Raw genomic sequence first — 16,002 nt, forward strand, 5'->3', positions numbered from 1 at the left:
TAATATAATAGTGTAAATAAAACGTGTACATTATTTCCCAGAAAGATTTCCCTAATAATCCTGTTTACATTGACACATCAGAAATCAGGCTACCGGATGGCATAAAATCGGCAATCAAAATGAAATTTCTACTACATCGAACATGTTCATTTTGGGAAGCATATTTGATTCGGAGTTCGGACCTACACATTTTATATGTGAAAACTACTTTTAAAACGCATACATTCAGTTGTTCTGAAGACACTTCAGTCACACTGAAGAGGGAGGCTCACTCGGCTGGCGCAAGCAGGTGCGCAGATCAAATACACTGCTGGAAAACCAAATAAGGTGTTTACATGTCCAAATAAAGATTGCTCGGGTATTGTAATCGCCGTATGCTTACTTCGATTTTGACCTCACGCCAATTTAAGATCAGCAGAGTAAGTTGTTTATATGAATATTGCATAATCTGCCTACTGCCATGCAGTTTAATATCGAATTATAGTGTGTATGTAAACTTACTCAATGTCTGCTTTTAAGATTTTTACTCCTTTACCAATCGATTCCCTTCTTTGCAAGGCATTGGAAAACCTCCCTGGTCTTCGTGGTTGAATCTTTTTGAAATTCACTGCTCGACTGAGGGACCTTGCATGTGTGGGGTACAGAGATCAGGTAGTCATTCAAAAGTGTTGCACACAGTGAGTTTGACTTGTTAGGAAAATCTTTACTAATTTGTAAAAAAAAAATCTAAAAACATAATTCCACTTTGACTTTATGAAGTAGTGTGTGTGTGTAAGTGTGTAGGCTAGTGACAAAACAGTACATTTAATCCATTTTAAATTCAGGCTGTAACACAACAAATTTAAGGGGTCAAGGGGTGTGAATAATTTCCGAAGGCACTGAAGGTGATCTCTCTAGGAGCTGTTCCTTTGTCAGTATTGTGGAATAATTCCCAATGTTAAGGTAAGATTTGAATGGAGAAAGCTGATCTGAGAGCAGTGCTGCATTTTTTTTTCTCAATCCTATCAGTATCGACACACTTTGAAAGTTCTCCCTACGTGGTGTTTTGGGAAACGTATGTGAGCTGTTTGGCCATTTTATAGGAAAGTTAAGTTCCATCGTTATCAGGAAACCGGTCCCTGGTCAGTATTCATGTGTCTGTAGTAAACCGGTAACTGGTTACCAGGGATGTATTCACTAGGAACCAAGCTGAAGCAAACAAAATGACATAGGGAGGGACCTACCTGAAATTGGCTAATAGTTGCAGAACGTTTTTTCTGTTTGGAGTAAATGGTGTCTGACTAATGAATACAAGCCAGTATTGGCTGTGAATGTGGTTATCACTCATGCAGGAATGTTGTCCATCTCTTTCTCATTTCTCCTGTTTCACCATGAACTCTGAAGGCTGTTCCCACCGCCCGCTGTGTAAACAGATGCACACACAAATGCTCTCTTTCTCCTATCTCCAATCACTCTCAAATACCGTACTGTCTGTCTTTTTTTCCTCTTTCAGACACTACTGCTGAACTTTCAATGAGCTTTATTGGCGTGACAAGTTATCTTATATTGCCAAAGAAGAACCTATTAACTCAATAATAGCAATGAAATTATAACAAAGGGAATATTGACCACAAGCTATCGCCCTAGTCTCTCTCTCACGCTGTGTATGTAATCCCATGTATGACGCTTGCAACACCGGGGTTGTGGGTTCGATTCCCACCGGGGATCAGTATGAAAAATGTATGCACTCACTAGTGTAAGTCGCTTTGGATAAGAGCATCTGCTAAGTGACAAAAATAGAAAGATATATTTACATCTCAAGCTGTCTTTTTCTCTCTCTCTCGCTCTTTTCTCTCTATCTCATTCTGTCTCTCTCTAGCCGGTCCAGAGACCCAGTGCTCTGCTCAGCCCTGCGGTCATGTTCGGAACAAGAAAGACCTGGGACCTTGGCCACACCCCCTGTCTGCAGGAGCTCTGGAAGAAAGACGTCTCATTGGATGGTAAGTGGATTCTGTAGGCCCACCCCATTGGGCAGCAAGGAAGTCCCTCTGTGACACAGGGGTGGGACTAAACCAGTGTGGCTGCATTTTTGGGATGACAAAGAGAGGGAGGGAGGGAATGGGAGAGGTGTGTGCTGCCTGTCTGACAGGACTCTTACTAAGAGGAGAGGAGTGTGTGACAGATTCCCATGAGCTGTGCCTCTCAGTGAAACTGGGAGGAACAGGAAATACTGGAGAAGAGAAGGAATTCTTGTATTTGACTGGAGAGGGGAAAGGAGGAGTGTATGCCAGCTATCTGAGAAAAAGCGGTGAGGAGTGAGTGTGTGCCAGGCTTCTCTCTCTTTCTCTACCTCTCTCAGCTGAAGGAGTGCGTCTAGCAGGTACAGATCTTAAAGCTGATCCCCTTACAGCCACAGTTCAGGGGCCAGGAGTGCAAACACTGGACCTATTGTATGTGTCCATGTGTGTGTCCAGCGGTCTGTGGGTGTGCGTTTCTCTGCGTTAATGCTCTTGCAGGACTGCTCAAGGTGACGATGGAGCCGCAGAACTGTGACTGTGCTAGTGCAGAAAAGCAAGCAAGAGAGTGATTGAGAAAGAAAGAGGCAGAGAGAAAGGGACAATGTTGCTAGCGGAGGGCAGAAGGTAGAGAATGAGAGGATGGTAGCGTTAACGTGTCCCGTTGTATAATACTTAACAATGTGTGTCCTAATGGTGTGTGTGTGAGGTTGTGTGTATGTATCGTACGTTTGTCTGTACGTGTGTGACTCCGATGTTGGGACGTAATCTGCTGTGTCATCAGTTACTGAATGCATGCTGGGGTTTTTTCCCAGCCTTACAGAGGTACGAGTAAACCTGTGTTAAACTGATTTGCGCAGCGTGTACACACAATGTATTTGTGGACTGTGTGGGGGATACTTTAAGCACTACTTCGCTGAATAAGTGTATTTTTCTTGGTGTGTGTTTGCCTTAGTCTGTGATCCATTGTATGTATAAGGCGCTTTGTTCAGTTAAATTGCTCTTACGTGTGTATTAGGAAATAAACGTTGTGTGTGTGTGTGTGTGTGTGTGTGTGTGTGTGTGTGTCAATACAGGTTCATATTGTAGGGTTGATTGTGTGTAGAATAGACCCAGTGCGGTAGTACAGTGATTGTCCTCAGGTTGATAAGACTGGGCCCCCATACGCACACACACACAAGCATACACACAGGTGAACAGGCCTGTATGGAGTTAATGTATCACCTGCTGGGGCCTGTGTTATCACACTGCTTATCTAGCTGTGCTTGTTTCCATGGTACTGTCTGTGCGAACCTTGGAAGGTTGTGAAGGGAAAATAGGGGAGAGAGGCCTAGAATCGCTCTTGGCGGAGGGGAGGGGAGGGGAGAGGAGATGATAATGGTTAGTGGAAGGAGAGGGGGGAGAAAGGTAAGTGGGGAGAAGAGCGGGCCATAGAAAATTACCTCTCACATGTATAAATGGAGGTGGAGAGAGGGAATGAGAGATTGGGATAAGATGGAAAAGGGTAGAGGGACAAAGATGTATAGAGACTGTTTTCTGACTCAAGTGAATACAGGATCAGCTCTGCCACAGTGGGTAAGAACATAATCAACCCATTAGGCTCAGGCTTGTTTGTTGCTTGTTTGTGTACTGTGTTTAACTGTGAGTCTACAGTGTATGTTTGTGTTTCCAAACTTTGTTTGTCCCTCCCGTGTGTCCGTAGCGAGCTCTGTGGACTTTTTGATGAGTGATGGTGAGGAGGACTGCTCCTTCCTGTCTCTACCCGCAGCCGCTTTCCCACAACACACCGCTCTGACCACTACTGACCAATTAGAAACCAGCCAGCACAACCACGACCAACAGCTACTCATACAGGTGAGATGGCGCGCACACACACACACACTAACTAGGTCAATGTGGCTAGCATATCGTTCATTTTAGTGGGTCTTTTTCCAAAAGAGGGGGGGGGTTCAGGTCAGTAAGAGCCCTGGGGAGTGAGACTCAGTCGATTTATCGATCAGGTTTTAATGGGCTTCTAACACAGACCAGCCTAATACACACACACAGCCTAGCTGTCGTTATCCTGTTACTCTGTATGTACTCTGCAGAACAGAGAATCCTGTGTCTGCATAGTATCCCTCTTGTAGTTTCATTTCATGTGTGTTTGGGATTGTGTTACTTTGTCTGCCTTAGGAAAAACACAGGGTAGAGCACACACTGTTACAACAACACACCTGTTGTCTGTTCTACAAAGTATATTTCCATCAGAATGTTCCACAATGTTGTGCCCCACTGAACACAGCACAGAGGGGTCTACTACAAAGCAGGATCAATGAGTTAGCCAGCTAACTTGGATAAACAACCATAAATAAGTACTGATTTTCTGGTTCATTAGGAAAGATAAACTAATATGTTTTTGGCTGTTGGGTCAATCAGACATGCCTACTTCAAGCTTATTTTTCTGTACGATAAAAAGTTAACTCAGAATATTTAGCCAAGTTAGCTGGCTAAGTCATTGATCTTGATTTGTAGTAGATCCCTCAGGTGTGGGTATTCTGCACTGTTCTACCCAACGCCTCATGACAAGCATCCTAATCTGCCCCTATGACAGTTGACAACCCCAGTGCTGAGTCATAAAGCTCACATCAGCACCTCATAAAATTACATTGGCGCCTCATAGCGACAGGTCTGGCAGATTAAAGATGACTGTGCTGTCCGTTGCCTTTTGACGCGTGGCTTTTAACTGGACACGCGCGGAACTTGTGCAAAAAGCAGTCTGTCTCTTCAACAAATCATTGCATTTCTTCCATATTCCATTCATTGTGCTGTTTCTCCTTCACCTCATCGGCCATTTCGCTTTTGTCTTCCTCCACTCCTCTACTCCTTTCATTGTTGTACATCTTCCCATCCCTCTCTCCTCTCCCACATCCCGCTTTCATCCACAGAAGGTCACCTGGTCCTGTTCCTGGACATCTGCCTATGTAATGTCCTTATTCGCTCTCTCTACAGTCTAGTTAGATCTGTCTCGCTCTCTGTCGCTCTTTCTGTCTCTGCGTGTCTCTGTTAGAGGTCGACCGATTATGATTTTTCAACGCCGATACTGATTATTGGAGGACCAAAAAAAGCCGCTACCGATTAATTGGCCGATTTTAAAATAAAATGTAAAAAAATATATATATAAAAACAAAGTTTATATATATAGATGTATATAGATATTTAGTCTCAAATAACATGAATGATGAATGTTGAAAACAAACTGTAATTTCTATATGCAGGAAATCCTATTTTAATAATGGGCATGGTAAGAATTGACTACCAAAGTGCGAGTCATAATTGCTATGACACCTTCTAGCAAAATCATTTATTCCATAGGATATTTTTAGATTTTTAGATTCACTTAACTTAAAATAAGGTCTGTGTTTCGTGTAGGCTTACACCACCTTGCCAATTTTATAACTGTGTAGATATCCATAGGACAAGGTAACTCTGATCAATATTGGCTAAATATAAGCGAAGATAATTTTTTTGTAGAGTGGATTTATGAAAATATTACCTTATCCTAGTGAGATTTACACGGGTATCAAAACGCAGAGGCGGTTTAAGCCTGCACAAAACACAGACCTTATTTAAAGTAGATCAAGACATTCTCTATGGAAGACATGAACAGTAAAATAACGAAGGAACCCCTTTCAAGTTCAGCCGCAAGTTATTACAGGAATTATAACGTGTTGACTATTTCTCTCTAAACCATATACCTTTGACTATTACGAGCCTGCTGCTGCCTACCACCCCTCAGTCAGACTGCTCTATCAAATATCAAATCATAGACTTAACTATAATAAACACACAGAAATACGAGCCTTAGGTCAAATCCGGAAACGATCACCTCGAAAACAAAACGTTTATTCCGTTCTGTATTTTATCCAAAGGGTGGCATCCATGAGTCTAAATATTCCTGTTATATTGCACAACCTTCAATGTTATGTCATAATTACGTAACATTCTGGCAATTTAGTTTGCAAAGAGCCAGGTGGCCCAAACGGTTACCCGGACTCTGTGTGCAATGAACGCAAGAGGTGACACAATTTCACCTGGTTAATATTGCCTGCTAACCTGGATTTCTTTTAGCTAAATATGCAGGTTTAAAAATATATACTTGTGTTTTGATTTTAAGAAAGGCATTGATGTTTATGGTTAAGTACACATTGGTGCAACAATGTTTTTTTATAAAATAAGTTTAATGCTAGCTAGCAATTTACCTTGGCTTACTGCATTCGCGTAACAGGCAGGCTCCTCGTGGAGTGCAATGTAATCAGGTGGTTAGAGCTTTGGACTAGTTAACTGAAAGGTTGTAAGATTGGACCCCCGAGCTGACAAGGTAAAAATCTGTCGTTCTGTCCCTGAACGAGGCGGAACGTTCCTAGGCTGTCATTGAAAATAAGAATGTGTTTTTAACTGACTTGCCTAGTTAAATAAAGGTTTAACAAAACAAAATCGGTGCCCAAAAATACAGATTTCCGATTGTTATGAGAACTTGAAATCTGCCCTAATTAATTGGCCATTCCGATTAATCGGTCGACCTCTAGTCTCTGTATGTAGTAGTTTCTTAAGTCTGATTTGTATGGCTGTAGGTGGTAGAATAGCAGTTTAATCTCTGCATCCGAGTCTAGTTGTATAGACCAGTGGTTTTCAAACCTCTTCTCTGGGACCCCATGCAGTTCCATGTATTTGATCTATTCCAGAACTAGTACACCTAATTGTAATCTTCAATTAATCATCAAACCCTTGATTAGGTGAATTACACCGGTCATTTTATTAGGTACACCCATCTAGTACCGTGTCAGACCAACCTTTGCCTCCAGAACAGCCTGAATTCTTCAGGGCATGGATTCTACAAGGTGTCAAATGTTCTCCAGGGATGGTATCACACAGCTGCTGCAGATTGGACAGAGGTACAGTCATGCTGTGAACGTCCCATGCCATCTCATCCCAAAGATCCTATATTGGGTTTGGTCAGCAACAATGTTCAAATTGTGGCGTTCAATTGTTACACAATTGGTATCAAGGGACCTAACGTGTGCCAGGAAGACATTCACCACACCACTGCCACCAGGCAGGATGGGTCCATGGACTCGTGCTGCCTACGAATCTGCCATCAGCATGACACAACAGGAACTGGGATTCGTTGGACCAGGCGCTGTTTTTCCGCTACTCAATTGTCCAGTGTTGGTGATCACATGCCCACTGGAGCCGGTTCTTGTTTTTATTGGATAGTCGTGGAACCCGGTGTGGTCGTCTGCTGCAATAGCCCATCCGTGACAAGGATTGACGAGTTGTGTGTTCCCGAGATGCCGTTCTGCACACCACAGTTGTACTGCACAGTTATTTGTCTGTCTGTGGGCCCGTCTGTTAGCTTGCACGATTCTTGCCATTGTCCTCCGACTTCTCTCATCAACGAGCTGTTTTCGCCCACATGACTGTCGCTGACTGGATGTTTTTCGACGGCCATTTTTTCTGAGATACTGGATCCGGCGAGCCTGGGACCGATAATCATACCACACTCCAAGCGCTTAGGTCACTCGTTTTTCTCATTCTAATGTTCAATCGAGCAGTAACTGGAGGCCTGTCTTGCTGCTTTATATAGCAAGTCACAGCCACGTGACTCACTGTCTGTGGGAGCGATCCATTTTCGTAAACTGGGTGGTGTACTTAATAAACTGGCAGGTGAGTGCAGTTCAGGGCTATATAAAAAAATGTGAAATATCTTGGGGTCCCAGAGGAGATGTTTGAACCACTGGTGTAGGGGTATATCCATTTGAATTCAATCACTATTTGACAGCACCCCTTTTGATTTGAATGAAATCTACTGTTGTAGAAGTGCTCAGAAAGTGACTTTTTGGACCTGAACGCCAAAACATTCAAGAGATAAAGGTGCTCATAGTTACCCCACCATACCATGCATACCCCACCATACCATGAGACATCCATGTCTTCATCACTGGAAAATAAGATAACCGGTTGAGATTTATATAATTTATAAGCTTGCAAACAGGGTTGTCAAACTTAATATTTCTGGGGGGAAAAATATTTTTTTGTTTTTAATACAAATTGTAATTTCTTTACCTTTTTTTTTTTTTTCAAGTCGATCTAAAAATGCAAAAACTTTTTTTTGAAAAAGGTTTAAAAAAGAAAATGTTTTAAATGTATATATTTTCAAGAAATAATAGTTTGACAACACTGTTAATAAGCTTTTAAATTATTCCAGTGATGAAGACATGGATGTCTCATGGTGGGGTATGAAAAATTGGTCAACATAGAGCACCTTTATCTCCTGAATGTTTTGGCATTCAGGTCCAAAAAGTCCCTTTTTGACCGCTTCTTCCACGGGCAAACATGTATAATAAATGTTGCTTAAATCAAAATGGATCAAAAAGTGATTGAATTCAAATTTATTTTACATATACATATAGACTGACTGGATGGCTCAGTTTTGATCAGACCTGTGAACGTGGATGTAGTTATAAACTGACCAATCCTCCTTGACACCATCCTTGTTCCCTTGGAAATGTGACGCTATTAACGACCTGTCTAGCTTCTAACCTGTGACCTTTGCCATGTGCATGTGTCTAGACACTGCAGGAGAAAGTGTGCGAGTTCCAGGCGCGTCTGCGACGCGAGGAAGCTTCCCGGTGTCTGCAGCTGCAGAGACTGCAGCAGAGTCACGAACAGAGTCCGCAGGAGAAGACTAACGTCATACACACTCTACAAGAGGAGCTGCACACAGCCCTGCCAAACGGTGAGAGAGGAATGGGGAGATGGATGGAGGAGGGAGAAGAACCGTAATAGAGTATTTAGGAAGGAGAACTGCAGATGTAAAAACAGGACTGTGAGTCGTGACTGATACGGCAGTAATTACTGTGAAGTGAATGACTCCGAATGGGTTGTGTCTTGTCAGGACGGTGTTCACAATGCTGACACAAACCAGCCTGTCAGCAAGAAGAGAGCTGTGTGTCACGGCTGTGACCGACTGTCAACACGCATTATCCAACACTGTGGGGCTGGATGGCGTGTGTGTCTGCTTTTAAATTCTGTGGGTGCGTGTATATAATGTGTTATCACTGTCTGTGTGTGTGTTGCAGGTGTTTGGGCAGTGCAGAGGCTGGGTGAGCCACAGGAGCATCAGCAGCACAGCAACCGTCTCATTCAGGAAGGAGAGCAGCTCATCGCAGCGCTGCGCACACAGGTGGGGGAGCTGGAGGAGAAGCTACTAGACCAGAACCAGGAGGTGGAGAGACTGCGCTCGGAGCTGGTGAGTAGAATAGAGAGAGGGAAATGGGAGGAGAAAGACTGGTGAGGAGGAAACTAAAGGGAGAATGAGGGCAGATCCCAGCTGGCCTACATTCTTGGGAAGCTTGGGAAAGACAAGCTCAAGATAACTGGCACCTTTACTTTCAGGTGTAAGATTGCACCGTGACACACTTCTGCTTCACAGGCATTCTAAGGTGTTGCATGTGAGTGAGTGTGTGTAAGAGGGGGAGGTGAGGGAGAGGGGGCAATTGCAATGTTATGTACGTGAATGTGTTCTTTTGTTTCACTGTCTCCTGATGTTTGTGTCCGGGGGGCAGATAATGAACAATAGTCAGAGGGAAAAGTGCTTGTGCATTGCTGTGTGTGTGAATGTGTGTTAATTCCTTCCTGTGTATATTGATATCCCTCTGTGGTGCCTTTGTGAGTGTGATACTGACATGTGCCTGTTCCTTCTGTCCTGTAGGGGGCGACCGACCTGGAGAAGCACCTGGAGCTGCTGGTGGTCGAGAACGAGCGGCTGAAGCAGGAGCTGAAGGCATGCAAGACCTCACTGCTCCAGGAGCCTCCTCCACCGGCCTGTACAACCACTGACTGCCCCCACAGCCAGGTATGGGTGTGGCATGGGCAAATCAAGTGAGGGTAGAGGCTGTAAAAAAACATGTTTTTATGTGTCTATTATAGCTCTGTGTGTGTAGGATACGGAAGCCCTGTTTGGAAAGGTATCTCGTTAAAAGAGCGAGAAGAGGCTGTGTTATAAGCATGTGTGGTGGATTATGTGTTGTATAGGATGCGGAGGCCCTGCGTGAAGCGGTGTCTCGCTGGGAGAGCCAGGCCAGACCGAGGCAGAAGAGGCTGGCTGAATTGGAGCAGCAGGTCCTGGAGAAGGCCAGCAGGGTGGAGACGCTCAGCCGACAGCTGGAGGAGTCTAAGCGCCACGCGGGGGAGATGCAGAGGCAACTGGAGGAGTCTAAGTGTCAGCAGGGGGAGGTGGAGCAGCAGCTGAGTGTGCGGCTCAGAGATTGTGAGGAGGAGCTGGCCAGACAGGCCACCCGGCCCCATCAGGTCAAGGTGAGGAATCTAAAAAACTGTCCCATTTCAAAAACAACCCCTTGCTAGCTCCTATGTTACTTAATGGTCCCTCATAGATCTGAAATGATAGGATGGGTACGTTATATGTTGGTAGCTTACCACCTATCCAATGTTTTTGAGTTATGTGAATGACTGGGATGTTACGAGAGCATTTGCTGCTGAATTGTGTTCCCTGAGGATCTTAAGATATCAATCTCGCTCTCCTGCTCCCCACCTTTCTCTCTCTCTTCTCCTACCCTATCTCGCTCTCTCTATTCTCTCTCCGTCCAGTATGTGACTGAGATAGTGGAGGTGGAGTCGTCAGAGTCTCAGCAGGCCGTAGCCGAGGCCCAGGCCAAGAGCGTCGCCCTGCAGGAGCAGCTATCACTGCAGAGACAGCTGCTCCGAGAACTGGAGACACAGTTGCACGATTCCCAGAGGACCAGCACCCAGCTCCGAGCTCAGGTACACACATAAGGAGATGCACATGTACACAGACGCGCACACACACAACCATCTAACAACACACACATACTACTGTCACACACGCATAACCCTCTGTGCCCCTTCCTAATCCCATTGGCTCCTTAACCAGTTGGTCTTTGTTATTTCTGAAGTTTTCCTCGTTCCTCCCCCTGGTACCAGCATTGGTACAATCCAACTCACCCCCCTTGTAGTAGATTGTGGCGGTACGGTCCTTCACAAAAACACCCTTCCCTCCCAGTAGAGGTGAATGGTTCAACCCTCGTCCAATCCCCTCCCCTCCCCTGTAGTGGCATAGGCCGTGTTAACCCCTCTCTCTTCGCTTACGTTTGGTTCCAGCTGCGTTCGGACCGTGGCCGTATCTGCGGCCTGCTCTCCAAGGCCGTCGGAAGGGGCAATGGCGCGGTCATTTACAGGTTGTCTAAGGTTGGCCCCCTTTGATAGGCACATTAGGCCCCTCATAGTGCTTCCTGTTTTCTCACTACATCACTTCCTGTGTCTCAGGTACCCTGCTCCCCAAACTCTGCCCATCTGTGTGGTTTCAACCCCTACCAAAAACCTGTGTGCTGTAGTGACATGCATAAACTGTACCCTAAATCTCTGAGGGACCTCCAGTCTTGCATTGGGGGTGCAGTGTGTGGTTTTGGATGAGCTTTTAGCTGTAATGATGGTTCACAACCCATTGTGAACCCATTAATATATCCTGTAGCTGAGAAGAAGCAAACCCAATAGTTTTGCTGGGAGCTAACTTTTAATTACCTCCATGGGTTAGTTATAGGCTTCAGATCTTAACAAAGATGTTAAGGGGCATTTGAAGCCTTTAGTTCAAATGCCCTGGTAGCTATTAGATCTGAGTTCCAGTGCTGTGTTAAGCTTTTATGCTAGATTTTTAGCTCTTAACTCCAGGTAGACCACCAAACACGCTCCAGTCCCCACCTAGACCAGTATGGTGTGCTGGTACTGTCCCAAGACCTACTCCAATCCCCATGTCCAACCCTCTCTAACCTCTCTCTCTTTGTCCCCTGTAGATCCTGGTGTACGAGGGGGAGATGGAGCGGGCCCAGGGCCAGTTAGAGGCTGAAATGCAGAACCTGGAGGAGGAGAAGAACAGGGTGATAGAGGAGGCCTTCATCAGGGCCGAAAGCGAGATGAAGGCCGTGCATGAGAACCTGGCAGGTAAGCCGAAAGTTTAGGACTTTTATGTTTATGTACTTTTTGCATTTGCGCGTATGCACATTGTAGTCTCGGGCAGTATTCATTAGGGCACACTGCGAAACATTTTTCACTTCAGGTTTTATTCAATTTTGCTGTCCTTCCTAATGAATATTACCCAGGAATGTTTGTGTGCTCTGTTTTCTGTCGTTATTCACTGATGTAACAAAATGTGTGCGTGTCCCTCCCTGTCCCCAGGGGTGCGTATGAACCTGTTGACCCTGCAGCCAGCCCTGCGTACTCTCACCTGTGACTACAACTGTCTGAAGAGACAGGTTCAGGACTTCCCCTTCATGCTGGAGAAGGCCATCACCGAGGCCAAGCAGGAGATCTGCAAGGTGATAGGCGAGGTGAGCAGTGCCAACCAAGAGCTGCTGAGGAAGTACAAGAGAGAGATGAACCTGAGGAAGAAGTGTCACAATGAGTTGGTGCGCATCAAAGGTACGAGCCCTTGACCGTGCATTCTGAGAGGTGTGTGTGTGTGTGTGTGTGATATCAGCCGTTCATACTAGCTAGTGTATAGTGTGTACATCCAGTAGATTCACTAGTTTTGCTAGCACAGACTGGAATGTGTTCCGAGATTCATCCAATGGCGTTGAGGTGTATACCATCTCAGTCATCGGCTTTATCAGTAAGTGCATTGACGCTCCCCACAGTGACCGTACGTACATATCCCAACCAGAAGCCATGGATTACAGGCAACATCCACATCGAGCTAAAGGCTAGAGCTGCCGCTTTCAATTAGCGGGACACCAATCCGGACACTTATTAGAAATCCCGCTACGCCCTCAGACGAACCATCAAATAGGCAAAGCCTCAATACAGGATGAAGATTGAATCCTACTACATCGGTTGTGAGGCTCATCGGATATGGCAAGGCTTGAAGACTGCGGACTACAAAGGGAAACCCAGCCACGAGCTGCCCAGTGACGCGAACCTACCAGACGAGCTAAATGCCTTTTTATGCTCGCTTCAAGGAAAGCAACACTGAAGCATACATGAGAGCACCAGCTGTTCTGGACGACTGTGATCACGCTCTCCGTAGCCGATGTGAGCAAGACCTTTAAACAGGTCAACATTCACAAAGCTGCTGGGCCAGATGGATTACCATGACGGGTACTCCGAGCATGCGCTGACCAACTGGCAAGTGTGTTCACTGACATTTTCAACCTCTTCTTGACTGAGTCTGTAATACCTACATGTTTCAAGCAAACCACCATAGTCCCTGTGCCCAAGAACACTAAGGTAACCTGCCTAAATGGCTACTGACCCGTAGCACTCACATCTGTAGCCATGAAGTGCTTTGAAAGGCTGGTCATGGCTCACAACACCATTATCCCAGAAACCCTAGACCCACACCAATTTGCGCATACCGCCCCAACAGATCCACAGATGATGCAATCTCTATTGCACTCCACATGGCACTTTCACACCTGGACAAAAGGTACACCTATGTGAGAATGCTATTCATTGACTACAGTTCAGCGTTCATCACCATAGTGCCCTCAAAGCTCATCACTGTGCTAAGGACCCTGGGACTAAACGCCTCCCTCTGCAACTGGATCCTGGAATTCCTGACGGGCCTCCCCCAGGTGGTAAAGGTAGGTAACAACACATCCGCCACGCTGATCCTCAACACGGGGGTCACTCGGGTGCATGCTCAGTCCCCTCCTGTACTCCCTGTTCGCTCATGACTGCGCGGCCAGGCATGACTCCAACATCATCATTAAGTTTGCCGATGACACAACAGTGGTAGGCCTGATCACTGACAACGACGATACAGCCTATAGGGAGGAGGTCAGAGACCTGGCCATGTGGTGCAAGGACAACAACCTCTCCATCAACGTGATCAAGACAAAGGAGATGATTGTGGACTACAGGAAAAGGAGCACCGAGCACTCCCCCCATTCTCATCGACAGGGCTGTAGTGGAGTGGTCGAGAGCTTCAAGTTCCTTGGCATCCACATCACCAACAAACTAACATGGTCCAAGCACAACAAGACAGTCGTGAAGAGAACACGACAAAACCTATTCCCCCTCAGGAGACTGAAAAGATGTGACATGGGTACTCAGATCCTCAAAAGGTTCTACAGCTGCACCATCGAGAGCATCCTGACCGGTTGCATCACTGCCTGGCATGGCAACTGCTCGGCATCTGACCGTAAGGCTCTACAGAAGGTAGTGGGTAGGCCCAGTACATCACTGGGGCCAAGCTTCCTGCCAACCAGGACCTATATAATAGGCAGTGTCAGAGGAAAGACCAAAAAATTGTTAGACTCCCATCACCCAAGTCATAGACTGTTCTCTCTACCGCACGGCAAGCGGTACTGGAGCACCAAGTCTCGGACCAAAAGGCTTAACAGCTTCTACCCCCAAGCCATAAGACTGCTGAACAATTAATCAAATGGCCACCCGGACTATTTACATTGACACCCCCACCCATTTGATTTTACACTGGTGCTACTCACTGTTTATTATCTATGCATAGGCAGTTTACCCCTACCTACATGTACAAATTACCTCGACTAACCCCAGACTGTACCCCAGCACATTGACTCGGTACCGGTACCCCCTGTATATAGTCTCGTTATTGTTATTTTAGTGTTACTTTTTATTTCATTTTTTACTTTAGTTTATTTGGTAAAAAATGTCTTAACTCTTCTTGTTCTGCACTGTTGGTTAAGGGCTTGTAAGTAAGCATTTCACAGTAAGGTTGTATTCGGTGCATGTGACAAAGCTTGATTTGATTCCACAGGTGCATCTGAGTATATAACAGATCAATTCTGTTCAAAAGCAGTGGATCTTTTAATGTGTTGTCCCTAAACAGTATTGTAATGCCTCTCTCCTCTGCCTTCACTTCCAGGTAACATCAGGGTGTTCTGTCGGGTGCGGCCGGTGTGCCGGGGGGAGCATGATTCTGCCGAAAACATGGTCAGCTTTGACCCAGACGACGATGCCCTTCTCTATCTTTCCAACAAGGTCAAACTGATGACCTTTGAACTGGACAAGGTGTTCCACCCTCAGGCCACACAGGAAGAGGTCAGTAAAACATCATGACTTGGAGTACATCTCAATAGTCTGAAGTGGCTTCCTTGCCTTCGTCTTTACTCATCTGAAAACGTAACCACAGGTAAAAGCAACATAAGACGTTTCTCATCAGCACAGATGAAGGAAATGACATGAGAGGAAGCCCCTTTTTTTAAGTTGAGATATACCAAAAGGATGTTGCTGTCTCTATATATTCTAATGGTTTACTGTCACCAATCACAACGCCTGTCATCCTAACGGTCCCTCTCTGATTGGCTAACCAGGTGTTCCAGGAGGTCCAGTCCCTGGTGACGTCCTGTATTGATGGCTTTAACGTGTGCATCTTCGCCTACGGACAGACGGGCTCAGGAAAGACCTACACCATGGAGGTATTCGCTGCTAATACACACACACTTACTTTCACTCTCTCTCCTTCTCTCTCATACCACAGGAGATAAATGAAGAGATGTGTTGTAGTGGTTGTTAATAGCAAATGTCTTGTCTGTCCTTTTTTCTTTAGGGTGTGGCCAAGGACCCGGGCATTAACCAAAGGGCTCTCAGACTGCTGTTCTCTGAGGTGACTGAGAAAGCGCCCGACTGGGACTTCAAGATCACTGTTAGCATGGTGGAGATCTACAACGAGACCCTACGGTGAGAGGACACACACACGCACACACACGCATCAGTATAAGGTCAGACAGGGTGAGTAGGTTTGGATTTGAGTGCAGGGGCGGCCTTGCCTCAGAGGTTACACAATGACAGAGGGGAAGCAAAGGGGTCACGTAGTTACAATACGTACCTTTATGAGAAGGCTTCTTTTTTTGATCAAGGCTGAAATCATTGTGATTTAGACCTAAGCTGTCTTTGACACAGTTGCTGTGTGCATCTGTGTAAGCAATTTGAGTGCATGGGGCCAGCAGTTATATAAGAG

General features: G+C 45.6%; 1 protein-coding gene across 9 annotated transcripts in view; it reads left to right on the forward strand.

The window, feature by feature from the left end:
• LOC115112042 (kinesin-like protein KIFC3) overlaps positions 1 to 16,002 on the forward strand; it is a 77,972-nt gene that overhangs the window by 55,901 nt on the left and 6,069 nt on the right. For 4 of the 9 annotated variants that reach the window (XM_029638705.2, XM_029638700.2, XM_029638701.2 and 1 more), the window contains exons 2-15: positions 1,859 to 1,979; positions 3,697 to 3,848; positions 4,919 to 4,954; positions 8,604 to 8,769; positions 9,113 to 9,282; positions 9,745 to 9,888; positions 10,068 to 10,349; positions 10,641 to 10,814; positions 11,172 to 11,258; positions 11,861 to 12,008; positions 12,243 to 12,485; positions 14,908 to 15,083; positions 15,356 to 15,460; positions 15,592 to 15,722. In XM_029638705.2, the coding sequence (XP_029494565.2) occupies positions 1,898 to 1,979; positions 3,697 to 3,848; positions 4,919 to 4,954; positions 8,604 to 8,769; positions 9,113 to 9,282; positions 9,745 to 9,888; positions 10,068 to 10,349; positions 10,641 to 10,814; positions 11,172 to 11,258; positions 11,861 to 12,008; positions 12,243 to 12,485; positions 14,908 to 15,083; positions 15,356 to 15,460; positions 15,592 to 15,722 (2,096 nt within the window). In that variant the 5' untranslated portion in view covers positions 1,859 to 1,897. Of the gene's footprint in view, positions 1 to 1,858; positions 1,980 to 2,107; positions 2,360 to 3,696; positions 3,849 to 4,918; positions 4,955 to 8,603; positions 8,770 to 9,112; positions 9,283 to 9,744; positions 9,889 to 10,067; positions 10,350 to 10,640; positions 10,815 to 11,171; positions 11,259 to 11,860; positions 12,009 to 12,242; positions 12,486 to 14,907; positions 15,084 to 15,355; positions 15,461 to 15,591; positions 15,723 to 16,002 lie in introns of those variants that run through there. The other 5 variants (XM_029638708.2, XM_029638707.2, XM_029638702.2 and 2 more) reach the window with 5 other exon arrangements.

This window comes from Oncorhynchus nerka, linkage group LG27, assembly GCF_034236695.1.
Source record: "Oncorhynchus nerka isolate Pitt River linkage group LG27, Oner_Uvic_2.0, whole genome shotgun sequence".
Classification (NCBI taxonomy): domain Eukaryota; kingdom Metazoa; phylum Chordata; class Actinopteri; order Salmoniformes; family Salmonidae; genus Oncorhynchus; species Oncorhynchus nerka.